The sequence below is a fragment of the Amphiura filiformis genome, chromosome 12, assembly GCF_039555335.1.
Source record: "Amphiura filiformis chromosome 12, Afil_fr2py, whole genome shotgun sequence".
NCBI classification, from domain to species: Eukaryota; Metazoa; Echinodermata; class Ophiuroidea; order Amphilepidida; family Amphiuridae; genus Amphiura; species Amphiura filiformis.
This window is the reverse complement of record NC_092639.1, coordinates 40,613,769-40,636,224: the sequence shown is the minus strand read 5'-3', so window position 1 is coordinate 40,636,224 and position 22,456 is coordinate 40,613,769. Positions and strand designations below refer to the sequence as shown.

At 36.1% G+C, this 22,456-nt stretch overlaps 1 protein-coding gene across 5 annotated transcripts in view; it reads right to left on the bottom strand.

The window, feature by feature from the left end:
• The window catches only part of LOC140166195 (diacylglycerol kinase zeta-like), a 434,180-nt gene extending 413,338 nt beyond the window's left edge, over positions 1-20,842 (bottom strand). For all 5 annotated transcript variants that reach the window (XM_072189595.1, XM_072189599.1, XM_072189598.1 and 2 more), the window contains exon 1: positions 19,836-20,842. In XM_072189595.1, coding sequence (XP_072045696.1) covers positions 19,836-20,428 — 593 coding nt within the window. In that variant the 5' untranslated portion in view covers positions 20,429-20,842. The remainder of the gene's footprint in view (positions 1-19,835) is intronic.
• Between the last annotated feature and the right edge of the window lie 1,614 nt (positions 20,843-22,456).

Below are 22,456 nucleotides of genomic sequence, written 5' to 3'. Positions count from 1 at the left end.
TAGCGCTTTATGCTGTAAACAGCCTCAAAGCGCTTTACATTTATTCCGCCGTCATTAGAATATGTCGGAACCACGTTTGCAGCCTACAATTGGCGCAGGGTTCATCAGTACAACGACTGTGACAACCCCTAACAGCTTCCCATTGCACCTGGGTGGGGTAAGGCAAGCAAGGCAAAGCGCCTTGCCCAAGGTTAAGGTCGGGATAAGCTGCCCCGACTACTGTCCAGACGGGCACAAACTCGACATTTATCACGAGCTTACCCCGACTGGGCACTTTACTCGAGGTAAATACCCCTCTACTCGAGTTAAATACCCTACGTCTGAACACGGCTATTATTGCCTGAAATGTAATCTTTGTTATCCACCCACATGCTATAGCATTGCCAGCCCAACACTGTACATCTCTCACTACAGTTATCATACCAAATGACACAGGGCATGGCCAACACTTGAATGCCATTCTCAAACTACACAACATGTACAAGCAGGGCTCATCGCCCCCGTATTTTCTAAAATAACCCCTGTGAAATGAGCAACACTCCAGAGACAGAGCAATTTTTTTAAAGAAAATTAAATTGATAAAGTAGTCCCCCCCCTCGTGAAATATAAATTCTTTGAGCAAGCCATTTTGCTCTTTACAAATAGCCTATACAAATGTATTTAGCGTGAGTCAATTTTCATTGACCCATACAATATGCTATGAAATTGATAAATCATAGTTGGAAAAAATCACAAATTATGCAAATTAACTATTTAATTATCATATTTGAATGTTGAATACCTAATTAAGTCTGGAGCAGGTGGAAATCTAATTGTATTAATGAGGCCTTTGTTCTGCTCAAGATACAACTCATTTCATAATTGGACTTTTCCATTTAAAATCCATACACCCCCTATGGAAGACATTGTAGATTTAATGGAGTCACCCATTCAGGAAATTTACTTTTCCCTCCCAATGTCCCCCCTGAAAGAAAAAAAAATTCCTGGCACCACCACTGTCACTGAATGCAGCAATAGACAACAATACAATCACAGCACAGCTGTTATGAGCGGCTATTGCTGCATTTCCCCAAGACTTGCCACACTATGGTCTCAGAGAAGAGCTGAAGATCACATTCAAAATATCAGAGTATGTTTTGTTCATTATTTACTACAAGATAAGAACAAAAACTCTTATCCTTCCTACTACATGAAATTAATATCTTGTTTACTATCAGGAAAACCATGCTACATACCACGTACACATGTACAATTCATTCATTTGCACAACTGCAGTATTTGCTATGTGATAACGCTGTTTACCAAAATACTGCATCATGCATGATACTATTTTTAGAACTGATCAGAAATTAGCCCTCATAAACCACGTTTGCAGCCTACAATTGGCGCAGGGTTCATCAGTACAACGACTGTGACAACCCCTAACAGCTTCCCATTGCACCTGGGTGGGGTAAGGCAAGCAAGGCAAAGCGCCTTGCCCAAGGGCACAACACGGTGGTGGGACGGGGACTCGAACCCATGCACATCAAGTAAGCTCTCAGATTATGAATCCAAGGCTGTAACCACTGAGCCACCGTGCCCTACTAGAGTTACTTGGTTGAGTTACTTGGTTGATCCATACATATCAAGACAAGTGTGAGTCTTAATGTGACCAGCAGTGGCATAGTGTGAGTACAGTCATAAAGATGCTAACTGATATGGAACGAGCAAATGCTTGCTCCATGAGGAAACACACTTGGGTCCTGATGAGACCAAGCTCAAACAAGATGCTCTAAGTCTATAAAACATGCTGGCCTATATGAAGATAACATAATCAAGGAAAAGGCCACCTTCAACATACAAAGCAGGTTAAAAGAAACATATTCTTAATCCAATCTTCACTTCCACTGAAGCTGAATTCTCAATCAGTGGTGGATAAAAACCCTCAAATAAAACATTTTCCCGACTTTCAATTGTATTATCTGTCATACACTGAGCTAAAGTTTGTTCGGCTTATATGAGGCGGAAATTATTCGGCTTTTGTTATTTACTGTACGCGTCAATAAAGTCCCAACTCACCCTCGCGTAAATTCACATAAGCATTCGCCAGTCACCCATTACGCAACGCACAACTAGCGTAAGCCCTGCGCCCAACAGCGTGCATGCCATTCTATATCAATATACGGTGTTATGAGTCTTATTTTTTCTGCCTTATATGTGAGTGGACACTACGAATGAGCCGTAAACTCGGCAAATTGTATTCTGAGATACAGTGCAAAATGTGCGTGCAGGTCATATTCATAGGTGTCTCAATTAGGCACGACATGTTTCTCATTTGATAGCGTTTAAACCAATCAATAATCCTATTGCTGAAGAGGATAATAATCTAATCATTAATAGCTCTAGTCTTTGTTTGCTTTGGCTAAATCCTGTTCAAGTGGTGGGTTACAATTGCATTGTATTTTGTCTAGGTATGTATAAACAACAATAACAATGAGAGGACATTCCTGAACCTCGTTGACTTAGGGATGATTTGAAATGACCGCCAATTATGACTTTATTACCAGCAATGTGGAAAAAGAGACACACGTAGAACCGAAAAAAGTTACCATTTTGTTGAAGGAGCAGAGTTCAACAACCACAACCCTGCTTCTGGATATCGTTTAAGTCAAATGATATACTATTTTAAAGCTTATGATATATAATTAAATAAAACAAAATTGACCAAATACTTTACGGCTGATTTGTAGTGTCCAGTCACATATAAGCTGAACAAACTTTAGTTCAGTTATATCAAATTAAATCCAATTATTATACATACCGCTGTATATATTGCATAATCCAATGCACACTATCCCTGTACAGTCAATTACTAGAAATGAATTCTTCACTCCTTCACCACAAACAATTTCACATCATTTTTCAGTAATTACTCCATGGACCATGTCTAAAATAATGCATCTGCTTATTTCCTGTTGTTCTGAATGAACCAATATATTCATAATCATCCAGATGGGGCAGCTAAACTGTATCATTAATAGCTCCTTTCTGGGAATCTGCTAATAGCTCAGCTTCTGAGTGTAGTGACAGTAGTCCTCAATGAAGCACAGTGGCAGTGCCAGCAGTTATTTGGGTGGGGGCATGGGGGAAAAGTAAATATCAGGGGGCAAAATCAACCAATTTTGTGCAAAATTACTGCAAAAATTGGAAATTTTCATGATTTTGGGTTTTTTCTAGAGGGAGGGGGCAAGAAAAGTATGGGGAGGCAAATACCCCCCTTGGAAAATTACCAAATTGAACACAAATTTAAGATCAAATTCTGTCACTTTGGACATTTTATGCTGCCTGAGCATATAAACAAACTAAAACAGAAATACCAAAAATTTGAAGATATCTACATTGTATACATGTAATATTTTCAACCCAATCATGCTTATCATCAAATTGTAGTTCGTTTTTTTAACAAGTGGGTCATTACATTGAAATATGTAGGAAGCAAAATGGATATTCATCAAGTTAGGCCAAGTGAAATAAGTAACATGCATATTGTCCCCACTCCCCGCCCTCAATCATTTTTGGAGATTTTCAAATATTTTTCTTATTTGCTCCCTTACTTTGTTCCTAAAATTGTTGTGATGAAAAGACATGTTTTAAAAGAAGTTTTTGTTTATCATTTATAAACACATTGCAAACACTTTCTTCAAGCTAGGGGGTAGGGCTTTGGGGAAATAGCAAAAATATTAGAGGCCTCCCCGTTTTATGATGTGTTGACAAAAGTATAAATTTTTGCAAAATTCACAAAAATAGCGCACTTGTGACAATAAGGCCATCTCAACTTAATAGTTTGTTTCAAAGCCCTTGCCAAGTAAAAAACCTAATGTGGAATGCTTTTTTTTTATTGTATTTTTTTTAACTTTTTTTTTCATCTGTGCAACGAGCTTTTTGACAAGAATAAGACTCGTAAGTAAGGCTATTTTGACATCTGGCGATGTCAGACATGAGATTATTATGTGGTGGATTTAGAATAAATAAAACAGCTGATGAATAATGCATAAAAAGCGGGTGATTTTACTAATGCGCGGGGGCTTTGAGACAAACTATTCAATAAATTAAGATGGTTTAGCATTATACAGAAACATCCTAACCCCAGACTTGCATGAATTGAAGAAATAGAGTGAACTTTCTCCTTGAGCAAATAATAAAATATAGATAAAGCAGCTACCACAGATCTTACTTTATTGAACATTAGGCATGTTCAGACCCGAATTATTACTCGAGTTAAATTTTTTACAACCCATGATAAAATACCACAAATATTTTCGCTAACTCAACTGATTGTCCATACATAGCTTACCCCGACCTTTTAACACGACCTGCTGACGTGAATTTACCACGACCATTTTGTACCCAGGGATAATTTCCGGAAGTAGCGCGCAGGTTCTAAAAGTAAATATGCAGTCCGATTGTAAACCAATTTCATTCGAGTCAAATTCGCAACGGAAAATGGAAAACGTGATGCAAAACATTCTAAAAGAATTTGATTTAACTGTTGGCAAAATATTTTACCAAAATGTTTGCCCAAATATAGGCCTAATGTTTTAAAAACGTATTCATGATCTTTATATAACCCGACATTTAGGAAATGCTATTAAAAAGTTTTGTATAACATGTATTTGCAGGGTCATTAGGCCTACACTCTTCAGCAAAGAAAAAACGCACGCCTTGATTCATGTAAATTAGTTTAGAGCAAGAACTGACTGAACGCCGATGGTTAATTTGTAGTGAGGTCAAATCTGCAGATGTTTACCTCGACTGTTACCTCTAGTGTGATCCACACAGGCATCAACCTCGACTGCTCCGGTCGGGTTAAGGATTTACCTCTGACTTTTTTCAGAGGTAAATCGGTCGGGTTAAGGTCGGGATAAGCTGCCCCGACTACTGTCCAGACGGGCACAAACTCGACATTTATCACGAGCTTACCCCGACTGGGCACTTTACTCGAGGTAAATACCCCTCTACTCGAGTTAAATACCCTACGTCTGAACACGGCTATTATTGCCTGAAATGTAATCTTTGTTATCCACCCACATGCTATAGCATTGCCAGCCCAACACTGTACATCTCTCACTACAGTTATCATACCAAATGACACAGGGCATGGCCAACACTTGAATGCCATTCTCAAACTACACAACATGTACAAGCAGGGCTCATCGCCCCCGTATTTTCTAAAATAACCCCTGTGAAATGAGCAACACTCCAGAGACAGAGCAATTTTTTTAAAAGAAAATTAAATTGATAAAGTAGTCCCCCCCCCCTTGTGAAATATAAATTCTTTGAGCAAGCCATTTGCTCTTTACAAATAGCCTATACAAATGTACTTAGCGTGAGTCAATTTTCATTGACCCATACAATATGCTATGAAATTGATAAATCATAGTTGGAAAAAATCACAAATTATGCAAATTAACTATTTAATTATCATATTTGAATGTTGAATACCTAATTAAGTCTGGAGCAGGTGGAAATCTAATTGTATTAATGAGGCCTTTGTTCTGCTCAAGATACAACTCATTTCATAATTGGACTTTTCCATTTAAAATCCATACACCCCTATGGAAGACATTGTAGATTTAATGGAGTCACCCATTCAGGTAACCCCATTTGAAATTCACACTACTTGTGTGGGATATTACTGTTTGTACCATGGATTTCAACTGGATAGCCTATTGCCATCTTGCCACTATACACACTTTGTTTGTTTTGTATCAATTATGAATCATTGTTAACTGTTTCAAAAGTCAGCTGAAGATTCTTTCATTTATTCCCCAAATTGCTGGGCACATTTTCAAACTCTACCTCGAATTTACTTTGCCCCCTCCCACCCACCCATACCCTTCGCTTAAAAAACAAATAGGTACCACTACTCTGAATAAGTCGCAGCACCATGAGGGAAAATGCCCCCAGTCAGAACTCTTGCTCCACTACTTGGCCCCCTCAGTAAGATCCAAAAATAACAAAAAATTACCAATTTTGCAGAAATTTTGCTGATTGAAAATTTGTTGATTCCCCCCCCCCCTGAAATTTACTTTTCCCTCCCTATGTCCCCACTGAAAAAAAATAAAAATTCCTGGCACCGCCACTGTCACTGAATGCAGCAATAGGCAACAATACAATCACAGCACAGCTGTTATGAGCGGCTATTGCTGCATTTCCCCCAAGACTTGCCACACACTCTGGTCTTGGAGAAGAGATGAAGATCACACTCAAAATATCAGAGTACGTTTTGTTCATTATTTACTACAAGATAAGAACAGAAAATCGTACATGAAATTAATATCTTGTTTACTATCAGGAAAACCATGCTACATACCACGTACACATGTACAATTCATTCATTTGCACAACTGCAGTATTTGCTATGTGATAACTATGTTTACCAAAATACTGCATCATGCATGATACTATTTTTAGAACTGATCGGAAATTAGCACTCATAAATTATTGAAAGCAGCTTTTATTCGTAGCTAAATATAGGTCCTCCTACGAGAACAGATAAACCCAAAAATATCCAATTTTCTGATTTCTAATTATTGTAAAGAAATGATAGATATAAGCTTTCTAAATAATGTATATTTACGTCTATCTACGTTTATTTCCCCGTAAAATGTGCATTAAAAAAAAGCCATCTATTTCCAAAATATTTCAGACAAACACATTTTATAGTGTCTTTTATTTTAAGATCAATAATTTACTACATTTTGCAACAATATTCAGGATTGGTTTACACATGGAAGCTATAGGAAGATATTTTAAACTGTAAGATACTTTTTTACAGTTCACAGTGATGACTTGAAACTTTATCCACACAAAAGGCCGTAATGATTGCTGCATTTCATCAAAATTGGTTTTGTATTACCAATTCTTGTCTGAATATCTCTTGTATATTTTTTACTCTTTGGTACCATGACATTTTAAAAGTGTTTTCCCCCATACAATATCATCTTCAAGGACAAACAATTGATTTTTGTTTACTTCTCAAACGCTCTAAGGATCATTTAAAAGATGAAACCTATCTGATGATTGATGATTGTTAAAATTAAAGTGAGTAAGTGATGTGCAAGGTATTTCACCAGCGTGTCCAGGATGTTTTCCTGCGGGGGTGGGGGATGGGCTCAGAGGGGCTTTCAGAGTTATGCGGGGGCTTAATGGCTAAAATCGCCAAAAATGGCTGATTTTACATTATTTTTAACAAAGTGTGGGGGCTTCAGCACCCAAAGCCCCCTGGACACGCCACTGTATTTCAGTGACAAACATGTACTTTCTTCTTGTAGCCTGATTTAAGTCCAATTCAGACTCCATGTCGCATTGCAAATTGTTTTAAGGCCACTACCCTTAGTTATAAGGTTGTCCTATTAAAAAGGTTCTTAAGTTTAAAAATCTTTTTAAAATATCCTCATTTTCTCTGCTTTATCTTGTTTCATAAAGGTTACTGCTGAAAAACATCTCTTCAAAACGGCTTGCATTAGTGAATAATTTTTTTGTAATCACAATTTGAATAATGTTTCTTTACATGTACATTCTATTTCAGGTCAATACACGCAAATACATTCACTCAAGCCCTTCTCTGGGGTCTCTCCTACCCACGACGTTACTACGGGATTGCTCCATGCATCATCATGCACATCTTACTTCAAAGTGCTTTAAAAAGTCCAATGGATGTTGCTTAGAGCAAATACAGGGTGTCCCAAAAAAAAGAGGCCCCTCATTGCGCCCTCTTTTTCTCCTATTTCTGAAAGGTTGATTAAATATATTTTGGTATGTAAAAAAACCTTAAATCGTGAGCTTTAAAACACCAAAACAATTATTTCAATCGGCTCACAACTTTTGAAGATATGCCCTTTTGAATAAAAGTACCCGTTTTGCACTCTGTCCACGGATAGCAAACAGAGTGGTTGGGATGGCTCATGCTGTGGAGTGGCCTGCACGATCACCAGACCTCACACCACTTGATTTTTTTACCTTTGTGGCAAAATCCAAGATCTTCGCAAACGTATTACTGAATGCATTCGCAAGTATCCGGCGCACAAGGATGATACGTAACGCAATTGATGCAAAGAGGACCAGGGCTGAAACCTGTATTCGCCAAGGAGGCAACCAGGTAGAGGGCAGAACAGCACAGTAAACTCACTTCAGAAGAACCAAAGACAAACCAAACAGCCTTTTAGGGCTACCTTTTATCCTAAAAAGAGAAATGACTTATGTTGTAAATAAAGAAAGAAAGCAAGAAACAACAATGTAAGAAAATAAGAAACATAATAAAACAAACAGGCCAAGAAAAAATAAGTAATTGCAAGTAAAGCAAAAGAAGTCTCATTCGGCATCCATTTTACCCACAAATTAATGACACTATTAACAAAATCCATTGCCCATAAACCCACCGGTAAAGCCCATTCCACAAATAAAGTTATTTTATAAAGTTATCATTGAGGAATGTTTGATCTTCATGCATGGTATGTGTACTCCTTTTCAATCTTTAAAGTAGCCAAACCTTCTCCGTGGACAGAGTGAAAAACGGGTACATTTCTTTAAAAGAGCATATCTCCAAAAGTTGTGAGCCGATTGATATAATTGTTTTGTTTTATTAAAGCTAACGACTCAAGGTTTCCTTACATACCAAAATATATTTGATCAACTTTTCAGAAATAGGAGAAAAAGAGGGCGCAATGAGGGGCCTCTTTTTTTGGGACACCCTGTACTACAAGTGTTCACTTTTCCATGGATCATTTCTATGAGCTCATTTTATCATTTTTAGTGCCTTCTTTTGCAACTTGCGTCACAAACAATTAATTCACTAATACAACCTTTTAAACACTTAGGCCGGGGCTGTGCAATAATTATGTGCACTACACAATGTATATGGCAGGGTAAAATGGGGGGGGGGAGAAATTTTTTGGCAAGCCAAAAGTGGTCAAACCAATTTTGGCGCGTCATGGGGAAAAGTACATTTTGGCACACATAATTATACAGATATTTTCAATATTATGATGTAAAAAGGTGTAACAAACAGAACTAAAAAGTTCACAATATCCTGTTCGCTATGCTTCCAATCATACATACATGTAGAGACCATTTTTTAAGATTTCAAAACTGGGTTCCCTAAAACATGGCATGCATTTTTATTTTTATTTATTTATTTATAACATTCAACCAAAGCCAGGCAAACCCAATAGTGGCACGCAGGCACTAAATTAAAGGGATGCCTACACATAAAACTCTCACACACAAACAACAAGGAAAAAAAACAACCCAAAAAACCGATGTACAATGTATCAACATTATCTACATGTCTAAATATGATCATCAATTAAAAAAAAAAAATCTTCCAATTCCATACTCTCATCATCCTTTCCATATTCAGCTTTAAAAGATTTGATTCTGTTTGATACTGTACACATTTGTTACTCAGTAAATACATTTTTGTACCACAGAGCAGGATATTGTTTGCACTGATTCTCCAACAATGAATTGTGTTATTCTTTCTTTTTCCACTCACAAGTATTTCCCTGCCTTTATTAAAGGTGCGTGCAGTGATTTCTATCTGAAACTCAAGTCAAAATGACTGATATTTAGCAAGGATAACTTCTGATCGAGAACTGTTCCACATTAGGACTGTCGATATAAATCCTGACATCGACACTCCTTAGTTCCACAGCCCATAGAGTCTATGCACAGCCTAAATGTATTCAATCAGAGATTGATCAAGTAACTGTAATCATGGTAATTTTAATAGTAAGGAGGACCTCTCTTTCCAGCTCAGTAAATTTCAAAGAAAACATATTTTTAATAGTTTTATTGCTCTCTTTCTACACTTTGAAACATTTGAAGGCCATTTCTTTATTGCCTAGATTACTTTTTTTAGAATTAGAGCAATATTTGGCATACAAGATCTAACATTTCAACTATGTGATTACTACATGTATAGTCGTGTTCACATTTTGAGTTACACCCGGCATAACATTGATACAGATTCCACAAACATATCTGTTACTCCTACCACTTGTTCATTACTAACTCTCAGCAGTACCAGTGGTGGCACCAGGAATTGGTTTTGTGCAAAATTGCCGCAAAAAGTGGAAATTTACATAACTTTGGAGGGTTTTGCCTCAAAAGTGGGGGGGGGGGAAATAAAAATATTTGGGGGGGGGAGGGGCAAATAGTAACTAAGAACTACGGCAACCAGTTCTACCAAACATTAACTTCTGGTTGGCCCAAACATCGGCTACCACTTCCGGTGTTTCTGTGACCTTTTTCAACCACACAAAAAGTAATTTCTTAGTTCTGACCAAAAAATTTAAACTTACACCAGGCGTAGCATCATTCACATTGCAACATACACTCTCAGAACATTGGTTAAAAATTTTAACCAACTTGGTTAAAATTTTAACCAACCATGTATTTACAGGTGAACAGCCCAACAGTTGGTTATATTGTTAACCAACCTGGGTTGGTTAACAATATAACCACAGGTTGGTTAAAAACATTGACCAACTACTGGTTAACATTACGGTAACCAACCAGTTGGGCAAAGCATGTTGGGCAAAATATAACCAATAGTTGGTTAAACACTATGAATGGGAAGTTCATTTCATTGTTCATATTTTAACCAATTGAGACATTTGAAGGCAGGAAATTATATTATAAACATTTTATCGGTATAACACTTAGTTTAAGTGTGCGAGGCCAGAGTGTGAGCAAGACTTACGATGCTTTATCGACTACAGCTACCACCACAACTGGTAAGCTTAAGCTTAAGCTTTACCGGTTGTGGTGGTAGTTGTCGTCGATAAAGCATCGTATATAAGTCTTGCTCACAGTCTCGGCCTCGCACACACTTAAACTAAGTGTTATTCCCGATGAAATGATATACATTATAATATAATTTCATACCTTCAAATGTCTCCAACAGATCTTGAAGATCCCGATCCACCGCTTTGCAGCAAGCCACTCATATCGGCCATCTTGTTTTCTGAAATGCATTTTTGCCCAACACAATGACCAATCACAGTTCGCATAGGAACACCATGTGACCATGGTTGGGCAAAACCATACTTTGCCCAACTTTATTGGCGGGAAAAGGATGTTTTTTACCAAGGTTGGTTAACTTTTAACCAACATTGTGTAAATACCATATTGACAGGTTTGACCAACCATGTATTAAACTGTATTTTGGCCAACTTCAAGAATCTTAACCATTGTTGGGCATTTTTTAACCAACTGTTTTCTGCCCATTCATTTTTTATCCAATGTTCTGAGAGTGTACGCCTAGTGGTGATTACCACTAGATCGCTACTCCTGACTTTTGTTAGGAATAAATTGTTGGACATCGCCACTACACCTGGCAGTGCTTACTGCTACTCCTAGCATCTTGTGCCGACCAAGTTCCGCCAGGCGTACATCCGACAATGTGAACACATCTTTTAAAGGCCTATAACTTTGAGACAGATTTCAACAACAACAAAATAATCTGACCAAGTGATTTAATTGCAAATATTGACTTCAATACAAAGTTCAATTTACCATATAAATTTACAATTTGACTATTTACATTTATATTTGCTTTCAAAATGAGCCTACATTTTACCACTGACTTGTTGTTTTGAAGTACATGTATTTAACATTTTTATACTTTGTAGTCCATGATTAGGCCCTTCACAATTAATTCTTAGTTTCCTGTTTCAAGTTTGAAAATAAAGGACGAGGCGGCTTTTAAATATTAATTATTAATTATCTATTAATTATTAATTATCTATTACTTTCTTTATTTTGAAAATGTGGTTGTGACTATTAACAACAGTCCATTCGGTCATTTTGACTAAGACTACGGATTTAATTATTTTAACTTTATAATTGATTTTTTACATTAATATTAGTAGGGGACCCTACAATGTTCTTGTTTTATATTCATAATCAAAGTTGAGATGATCAAAAACAGATATTAGCAAATAAAAGTAATTACAAAGTCAATTAAAAGATGAAAATACCTAAATAAAAATAAAATAATTAAATATTTTTCCATTCTTGATTTTGGACGCGCACGAGGGAAACAGGAAACTAAGGATCAATTGTAATTGGCCTTAGTGTTACTGTTTAGAATCAGTTGACCATGCTAAAAATACAAAAAAACCTTATGTGGCTTGGATGAATTTAAACTAATGGCACTCACCCCCCCCCCCCCAAGTAAAAATATCTTTCTCAGAAATGGCCTACAAGTGAAGGATAAACTCGTTAATAAAATGGGCATTACATGTACATGTATCTACATGTACATTGTATGTGTGTGTGTTTTTTTTCATATGAAATTAATAGGTGTAAAGGAAGAAAATGGCAGCAGGGCTGGATTTACCTTTTTGGGGGGCCCTGGGCTAGCCAAAAATTTGGAGGCTCCAAACTCACCGTGCATGTGCACTCGCCGGGTACACTCAAGTTGCCAAGTTTCGGTTTACATATATGAACAGTGGCGGCAGATTTAGAGGGCCGGGAGGACCCCCGTGGAGCATATTTTGTCAAGTTCTGATTTTACTAGGTCATTTGCGCTTCAAGCAGGTACAATTTAAAACAATTTCAATTTCACACTATTTTTGCCCAAAATGAATGTGAAAAGGGCCACTGGGCCAGTGCACACAGAATTGTGCAATTTTGGTCCAGAACATGATGTTTTTTGGGCTAAAAAGGAAGATGCACAGGGCACTTTTAGGGCCCCTAGGCCTGGACCCATCTGGCCCAATGGTAAATCCGGGCCCTGAATGGCAGTGTTGGTAAATAAGAAGCAGGATATGAAGCTTCATTCAATTGTGTGTATAGCTGCAAGCAAGTGTCCCTATCCTACAGACAACCTCCTGCAACATGAGACATTGGGCTAAAATTCCCAAGACATGACCTTAATCTGCCACAAAGGGGTGTACATGTAGATTTTAAATGGAGTCACCCATTCAGGTAACCCCATCCGAAATTCACAGTCCCTGTGTGGAAGATTAAGGGCCTGTCTTCCATAGGGGGTTATGGATTTCAACTGGAATAGCCCAATTATATCCACATTAGGTCATATATATTCGGTCTTATCATTTGCAGGGCAAATATTAGCACACCTATACTCTTTAGACAAAATGCAAAAAAAATCTGATTTGTGATGAGTTTTCAGATTTAGTGAGAGTGCCTTTAATTTCATGCCCATCTCTTAACCAATGGCAAGGAAACATGGTAGATATTACTAAATGATGAAGTCAATGCACCCAATTGTATCTGATAAATTTAGCGCTACACAAAGGACTGCATTCAAAATAGAGACAATTTAACTAATTATAGTAATTGGTTAGCTTCTCATTAGCAACAACGGTATAGTGATGGTATATACATGTAACATTTCTAATGATCATTACACTCTTGAGAAGGCTAATAATACTTTGGTTGCAATCTTCATTTAATATAATCCTATATAGCAAGAAATGTTTGGAGTGGATCACATTACATTATGCAATTCTACTTCTAAAATTTAAAAAATAAAGTTACCATTCTGAACAAAGGGGACCTTTTGTGCATGTTGGTATTTGTGCAAAATTTATGTTAATACCAATTTTATTATATTACAATTCAAATATTTATATTCTTGTTTTGTTTAAAACTCTAACCATGCCAAATCTAACAGGTGGCGAGTGGCATGATAGAGCCGGCAACTTGTGAAACCGCCCGGCCGTATGGCATTTTCCATATACTGGTTAGTTTTGTGGGGTTCATTATCGAACCCCAACAGTACCGCTTTTAGCTTGTATTTATATTATTTATTAACATAGGCCTATTTGTTTGTGATATTTCAAGCGTTTTAAAATTTCAAAATAATCCCATTCAATTACACGGTTGACGATGAAAATTTACTGAATTTAGAGGATGCACGGCGACCACCACCTGAAATCTAACAAAGCAAAACCGGTTGGTGATGTACTGCTTGGGGTTACGGTTCGCTATCTCTAAGGTTCGCTATCTCTAAGGTTCGCTATCTCTAAGGTTCGTTATCACTAATTACGAAAAAGGTTCGCTATACCTAAGGTTCGATATCACTAATTTTGAAAAAGGTTCGGTATTTCTAAGGTTCGATATCACTAATTTTAAATAAGGTTCGCTATCTCTAATTTTAAATAAGGTCTGCTATCACTAATTTATTGAAGGTTCGCTATCTCTAAGGTTCGATATCACTAATTTAAAATAAGGTCCGCTATCTCTAATTTTAACAATCCCGGTATCCCTAAGGTTCGCTATCTCTAATTTTAAATAAGGTCCGCTATCTATAAGGTTCGCTATCTCTAAGGTTCGCTATCTCTAAGGTTCGCTATCACTAATTTCAAATAAGGTTCGCTATCTCTAATTTTAAATAAGGTTCGCTATCTCTAATTTTAAATAAGGTTCGCTATCTCTAATTTCAAATAAGGTTCACTATAGCGGTCCTTATTTAAAATTAGAGATAGCGGACCTTATTTGAAATTAGAGATAGCGGACCTTATTTAAAATTAGAGATAGCGAACCTTATTTGAAATTAGTGATAGCGAACCTTAGAGATAGCGAACCTTAGAGATAGCGGACCTTAGAGATAGCGGGATGTCACCCTGCTTGGCACACCAGGGATCCTGGGGTCGAAACCGAGGATAACAAGCAACTTCTTTCTTCACCTTCTCTCTATAGCTTTTTTATGCCTTCTTTCCTTTCCGATAGCCAAAAACCACTTGGAGTGTTGGGTCCATATATGTGACCCACTCTGACAAAACTCGCCATAAGTCAGACTCAGCCATTTCGAGATACGGCGAGTCAAAAACCTTGCAGATTTTGTTTTTCAGTTTTCATTATTTTTTTATTCTTTAACATGTTTACTATAACCTACCATTGAAAACAAAATATTCTTTCACATCTAAAGCACCCAAATCATAGCATTTTCTGAGCCAAACTAATTCCTTAACATGTCATTTTACAACTTCAAAGCCATATTTCTTGCATTTGCATTTTCTTTATGTGTCGCTTACCCTTTTCCCGTTGAAAGACCGTAGTATGAGGACCATATGTCCCAGAAACATAATTTTGGTATCAAATGAAAGCTGAAGACCTATACTAAATGATGACATCAAAAACTCAATTTCCAAAATTAGTGACTTATGTATGTCTGGTTTTGTGGGAGCGGGTCACATATGCACAAAACAAGTTAGACCAGGTCTAACTTTGGAGATTATTCCCACAGAGAAGGAACTTTTTGTAATTTTCATACTTTATTCTGCATTTTTATAGATCCTGAGGCTGTTTCAAAGGGCAGGTGGATGCAGTTTCATTTTTGCACTTTGCTAGCATAAAGGAGGAAAAGAAAAGATTAAAGGGATCCACCCCTAAGCCTAACCTCCATAGTTAGACCAGCTCTTAAGTTAGACTTGTCTTGTGCATACAGACCTTAGGGTTTAAAAGTTGCAGCTCAACTTTTTGTTACAAAATTCATGAAAATGTAGTTCAGTATGTCCCTGTTCTCTCTGACCCCAGTGTGTAATGATCCTATTCTTTGAATTCTTCTTTAGTACAAAAATATCCTGCAAAGAATCATTTTAATTTTTCATTGGTATGCTAGGACATATAAAAGCCTAGAAATTATTGATAAGCTTAACAATATTTTTCATCAAATATTGGGGAAAATAACTAAAAAATAAATATGTTAATTGTTATATTTGGCAAGATAGACCTCAAGTTCTTTAAAAACATAAGAGTTTGCCTCTCTTCCTAATGTTGAATCAACAGTTTAAAAGTGGATCTGTATACATCACAATCACAATAGATAATAACAATGTCTATTCATTGCAAGATGTTCATTGTGTAAATAGAAAGGTCACAATGTTTTAGCACAAATTCCTGAAAGTTTTCACGTATGTTATGATATTATACATGTTTATTTCCACATAAATGTTCTTTAGGATGAAGTCCAAATTTGGTAGATATGCTATATTAAGTTTATTACAATGTGTATTTATATTTAAATCCAACATTTGGAGTCGATTACTTACTAAACAAAGATGTAATATGAGAATTTGACTAATTTTACACATACATTGTATTTTCAAGATTTTTGAATAGATACATTTCTATTGAAACAGAGAATTATGATTTATTATCAAAATGGTGATGATTTGTTTGTTTCCAATTTGCTTAATTAAAGATTAATTATCTTAATTAATGAGCACATGAAGAAGACACATTTTAACAGTGCATTAAGGGATCTAAAATGAGCGTTTATTATGCTTCTAGTATTTTTGTGGGACATGAGAGCACCTCAGACCTATCGAATTGCATTCTGAATACTGAAGCATGTCTTTCTGATATCAAATAATTTTCATTTTTGAAAATCACAATATTTTATAATACAAATTTTATGACAAATTATAAAAATTTGATATTTTTCAAATTTTTGATATATAACAGTCCTTTATTTATATTATATAAATCTAATGACATATTTTTAAAGTATATGTAGCAGGGAGGAAAAGCCTATTGTCAATTGAAAATTTTGTCCTTTCATATTGAAGATATGGATTTTTTTCCCAAAAAGACCTAATTATTTTTGGTGTTTTGGGGAAAAAATCCATATCTTCAATACTTAAAGGTCAAAATTTTCAATTGATCGTCGGCTTTTCATCCCACCTACATACACTTTAAGTATAAATCATCAGATTTATAAAGTTTACTTCAAGTACTGTTAAATATCAAAATATCAATTTTAATGATTTGCCATAAAATGTGTATTAAATTGCGAATTTCAAAAATCAAAATTATTTGATATCAGAATGACATTCTTCGTATTCAAAATGCAATTCGATATGTCTGATGTGCTCTAATGTCCCACAATAAATACTGTCCAAACGTTCATACCCCAGCCCTTAAACTCCTGATAATTAACAGAGATTTTAATTATGTCATGTTCCTCCCCAAATGTCTTGGCAATTAACGTGATGTGAAGACATAGATCTTAATTAATAACGAAGATAAACAAAGGATAGCAGTGGACCACAATTGTTTCTCCTCGCCCACTTGCTCATCTTGAGCAATTGAATCTAATGAATATCAAATATATTAATTATTGGTTAAGAAAATCTCTTACTTTTGAGATTTCTTAAGATGCAGAACAAAATTCTCCATCTATCAACTAATTTACTTTGCAATTTAGATTTAATGTCTTTAAGATGTGGCTTTTGTTTTATAAAGTGTTCAGATACTTTTTTAGCTCAGTATAACTAGGATCCACAATACCTTTGTATATTCATTGAATGACCTCTGAAAATTTGGGTACAAAAACTCATACCCTGTACCTTGAGGTCAAAATTTGCACTATGATTGTTTAATTGAGGTTATTGAACTACATGTATGCAACTGGAATGAGGCTATTGTGATCCATAGTGATAGTTCTAGGAACATTCTAATGATGCATTCCATACCTCCAAAAGCCTACTTGTACATGTTATAAATAGCCACAGTATAAATATACCACAGTAATGCAATACTTCATTATTAGTGGACACCTTCATTAAAACAAGCTATAAATTTCCCAGTTCTGTTATGTCTTTCTCTGCAGTCTTTTGAACACAAAAAAGTTCTCATGCGCATACTAAAGCTGCAAGCATTATATTTCTAAGATCATTTGTCGTTTTTCAACAATTTTGCCTTGCTTTTGACATTACATACATAAAGCTCTCTTATAGTATACTGAAGCTCTAAATGTTTCAGAAATCTAGATCATAATCACTTTTTAATAATTTTGCCATAATCCTGGAATTATGGAAACTTTCAGTCCTTATAACTGCTAAATTATTGGTCTAATTAAAAAAAAAAACAGGTCCTAGATATTTTTATCTACTTTTTAAAAAATACTAAAAAACATTTTGTTACGTTGACCAAAACATTTGGGCCAAAAAATGGGTTTTTTTTTTATTTTCTCCAAAAATTTTTGGGCCAAATTTGACCTAAAAATGTATACTTACATTCATTCTTTAGACCAACAATTTAGCAATTATGAGGCCTGAAAGTTTCCATAAATCCAGGGTTAAGACTAACCTTAAGGCATGCATGCTCTCATGCCCAGGGTACAACAAATAAAGTGTGAAATTTTGTAGACCTATTTTAATAGGTCTACAAAATTTCACACTTTATTTAAAAAAGTTGTTATTTAAAGTCCTGAGGAAACAGATAAATGCATGTTGCAGGAAATTAATATTTCTTTCTATCACTTTCCTAGCCAGAAATTTTGATTTTTAAATACTCTATCCATTTTTTACCATATTTTGATGCCCTTGGTGAATTTCTCTAAGATAAAATAGAGTATCATAATATTACTCTTTTTACATGTATGCCACATGAAATAAATCTTTTGGTTCTCATCCAGAGGGTTTTGAAAAAGTGATGAGGAAGGGAAGGAGGGATTTTTTTCAATGCAAAATTGGTTTTGCTAGCATCTATTGTAATCATTTTTTCACATATTCTTGGAAAATGATGAGATGCTAAATCTTAAAGGGGCATTTTGTGATCCACAGCCTTTTCCCATAATCTTCTCAAAAAAGTTAAGATTTTTATACCACTGGAAACCACTGGCTATATAATGTTTTTAAGTGCAAAACTTTTTTTGCAGATTAATTTGTTTTAAAAAAAAATTGTCAAATTTGATTTACATTCTGGTTAACACAACAACAGTGGCCTATGGAGCAGTGTAATACGTACACATTTAATCATGCATAACTCGCAAACATAAAATCAGAATCATTTGAAATTTTGGGAATAAGCTTTTTTTTTAAATCAACTGAAAAATGTCATAAAAAGTGAATGCTGAGATTACAAAATACTCCTTTAAGATTCTAAGGGATTTTACAAAAACATTGAGTGATCCATGTCGCTTCAATCTTAAAACCTTTTATCATCATCATGATGAATCTCTGGAGTTATCAAATAAGGGCTACCTTATATATATGGACCAACTTCTGAAAATATTGGTGGTGGAGACAAGGACAAAATTGCTAGCAAATGAGCTAAATATCCTTAAAAATTGTCAAAATTATGCACCCGGCACCCTGGTACAGTATGACAAGTTACAAATGTATGATCATATTGATGCCGTTTTAACAGCTCAACATGAACAGTGCACCAATGCTGATTGAAGAGTCCCAGCTGTTTTTTAATAAATTTCAATGGAATTTTTTATTCATTTATCTATTTATTTAAATTTGGGGAGGGGGGCACATCATCACAAATATATTTATTCTTAATATGAGGGGAGCTGGGGAGGGGGCTTGACTAAATCTTTGACTAAAACTTTGTGGAGAACTATGACCAGGCCCATAGCCAGAATTTTTTGTGATGGTTCCGGGTTGTGGATTTTTCAAATGTAGACCTTTTCAAGAGAAATTTTGATTCTGGCCAAAAGTAGACCTTTATCCCCTCTGCAAATAATTGTTTAACAAACTTCACAGAAAGTTTTTTGACAATTTTTTTACATTTTTGGCCAAGTTATTTTGCAGATTTATGGGGGTGCATTGCCCCACCACACCCCTTGGCTATGGGCTAGTCTATGACCCATTTTATTCCAACTTTCTGAAGAACTATGAGTATGATCTGCTTCATTGTTCAAACTTTCTGAAATTACAATAAACATTTTCGTATCAATGCAAACATAGAATAATACTAGAATAAGTGGCAATTGTTGTAGTGTTTACACTTAATATACTACACTGTACACAAGACCCATCACATATAGGCCTATGCATCACCAGTCAAAAAATAGTCAAATAACTCACCTATAAGATGTCTGTTTTTTTATTGTAAAATGTGCAAACCGATCCAATGCCTCTGTGGTGCGAAAACCATGGGTTCCAACAGTTCTACCACGACGACCAACACGGGGTCCACCAGCACTAGCACCAACGGCTTCAACACTTGCCTCAGCTAAACTAGCCGCATCGACCGTATCCTCTCCATCCTCTTCTTCAGCAACTTCTTGGGTAGCTGGTAGTAACATTCCCGCACCGAGTATATTGGTAGTCCGTTGTAGAGGTAGATGCCCATTTTGATGTGACACAGATTGTGCTGCTGCAGCAGACGACATGTATAAAGATGGTTGTCTATGTGATCCTAACACAACTGCAAGTTCATTATCGCTATCGAACAAATCGATGGTATTTTCCGGGATTGTTGGTGGTATAAAATCCTCTGTGTTTGAGGCAGAACCCGGAACTGGTCCGGTAGTATCTGGTACCTCATCCATCGTTGTTGTGCTTTTATGGGTGACGGGCTTTACAGATGAGACAGGTGAGGTCAATGACCTTGACTTTTGGGTTTGTTTTGGTCCCGGCCTGTTCCGGTGTCTCGGTCCGGTATAAGCATGCAGCATTCCAAATTGAGCGCAGAATTCTACCAGGGCAGAATTTATTCAATGAGTTGCTCTACCTCTCGGCGAAGCGGAGAGCACACTGCACACACATGCAACAAAATAAGCAGACCAGAGCGAGCATAGCAATCTGATGAGGCGCTGAAAATACGTAAAACTGGTGCGTGGGTGGTCATGGTTATTGACAACAGCTAGTTCTCATCGACCTTTGGATCAGGTTTACTTCATTGTACCAATTCAATTGGATAACCAAACATCTGCCGGGAACCATCGTTTCCTCAGCCATGTGCTTGTCAACGATATAATAATTCCATCAATTCATGATCGCTTGTTGGCGACCTTTCTTGTCCATCTTGGTGTTGCTGTTCAGCGGCGCCAAGGACTACCAGTCTGGTGCCCACAATTTTGCAGATTTCTAAATACGCGCTAGTCAAGAACAAATTACTGATGAAACTTGCCGATGGCATGGCAGGGTCTGGCTGATGGGAAACAGGTACTGCTGCCCTCTACTATTTGTCAAAAATATACTTATTATTTTAGCAAATCGTGCCATTTGCCCATCAATTTATATTTAGACAGTGGCGTGGATAGTTTGGTGAAATCAGCACCATTTCTGTGCAAGTATTTTTATACGCAAAGGATTATAAATGTAGGTGCACAGTGGACTTCGCTGAGCATTGGTTTTCGCAGGACAGGTGAACAAGGATATACATCAGACTTGCTGGAGTCTGGTTTATAAAACAACACATCTGTCAATAAAGTGGATCAGTGCAGAAAGAAGACTGTTTCCTAAAAAAAGAGAGTGATCGGTGAAAGAAGCATCATAACTGAAGGAAGTGTCATCTGCGCGTGGATTTTAGTGTTTGGTGAAAGCAGCACCATTTATGTGCAAGGATTTTATACGCAAAGGATTATAAATGCAGGTGTACAGTGGACTTCGCTGAGCAGTGATTTTCGCAGGAGTGGCAAGTGAACAAGGATATACATCAGCTGCCTAGGACATTGCAATATAACTCTACAATCGACAAGAAGAAGACTGTCGGTTAAATAGTGATTATTTAATAGTGTGATTATATTGTATGTGCTTTTATTGTTCATGTATCAATCATATTCTTCAATCAAATTTTTCTTTTCATTAAAACCCAGATATTGTTAACTTAATCAAACAGTGTATTATTGTTGTGAATTTGGGTAAAAGGTGATTTCGGATTTTGACCTTGAGTCATTACGGCTCGTAACAATGGACTTCCACTGGCATATCCCAATTTACAAATCATGTTTATGAGGAATTGCAAAAAACGGAAAGTCGACTTTATTTTGTATTCTCGTCATTCGAATGAAATTTGTTATCTTTCCAAACACTGTTTTGATCATGACAAACGGGAAACGTGATTGTCAATATTTAGAAAGGAGTTTTGACCATAGCATTTGAGAGAAATGCATTTAACAAAACACAGATTGAATAAAGTTTGGATAATTTGTCTAATTTCATTGAGGTTTTTCTTCAAGATCAGAAATGTGGAAATATTTCAAATAAATAAAATGAGAACACGCTCTATTCCCTGTAATTCATCACCCTAAATACGACAAGCGACAGCAAATGTGTGATTTGTTGTTAATTATCTTAATTCCGTTATGTTTCTGAATAAAAATCAATAAATATTGAAAGATAAAAAAAAAATTAATTCGCTCAACACTAATTCAGATTTAACCTTATTCAAAATCGTCAAATTGAAGTTGCAAACAAGAGCAAGTACCGCATGTTAGCATCTAACAATAATAATAATAATAATGGAGGGTTCTAGTAGGCGCACAATGTTCAAAAGAACTCAAGGCGCACAAACAATAAAGACAAACAAATTGAAGTTACATACGACTAAATGAGTTTTAACTTTTTGAACTGAGTAAGCGTATGTGCAGGGCCGCGACACTCCGGCACTTGTTGGAAGACATATGGTACAGCAGACAGTACATGTACAATGTGATTCTCTCATTTATAATTAGGATTACGTCATTGCCAGAGCTTGTTTA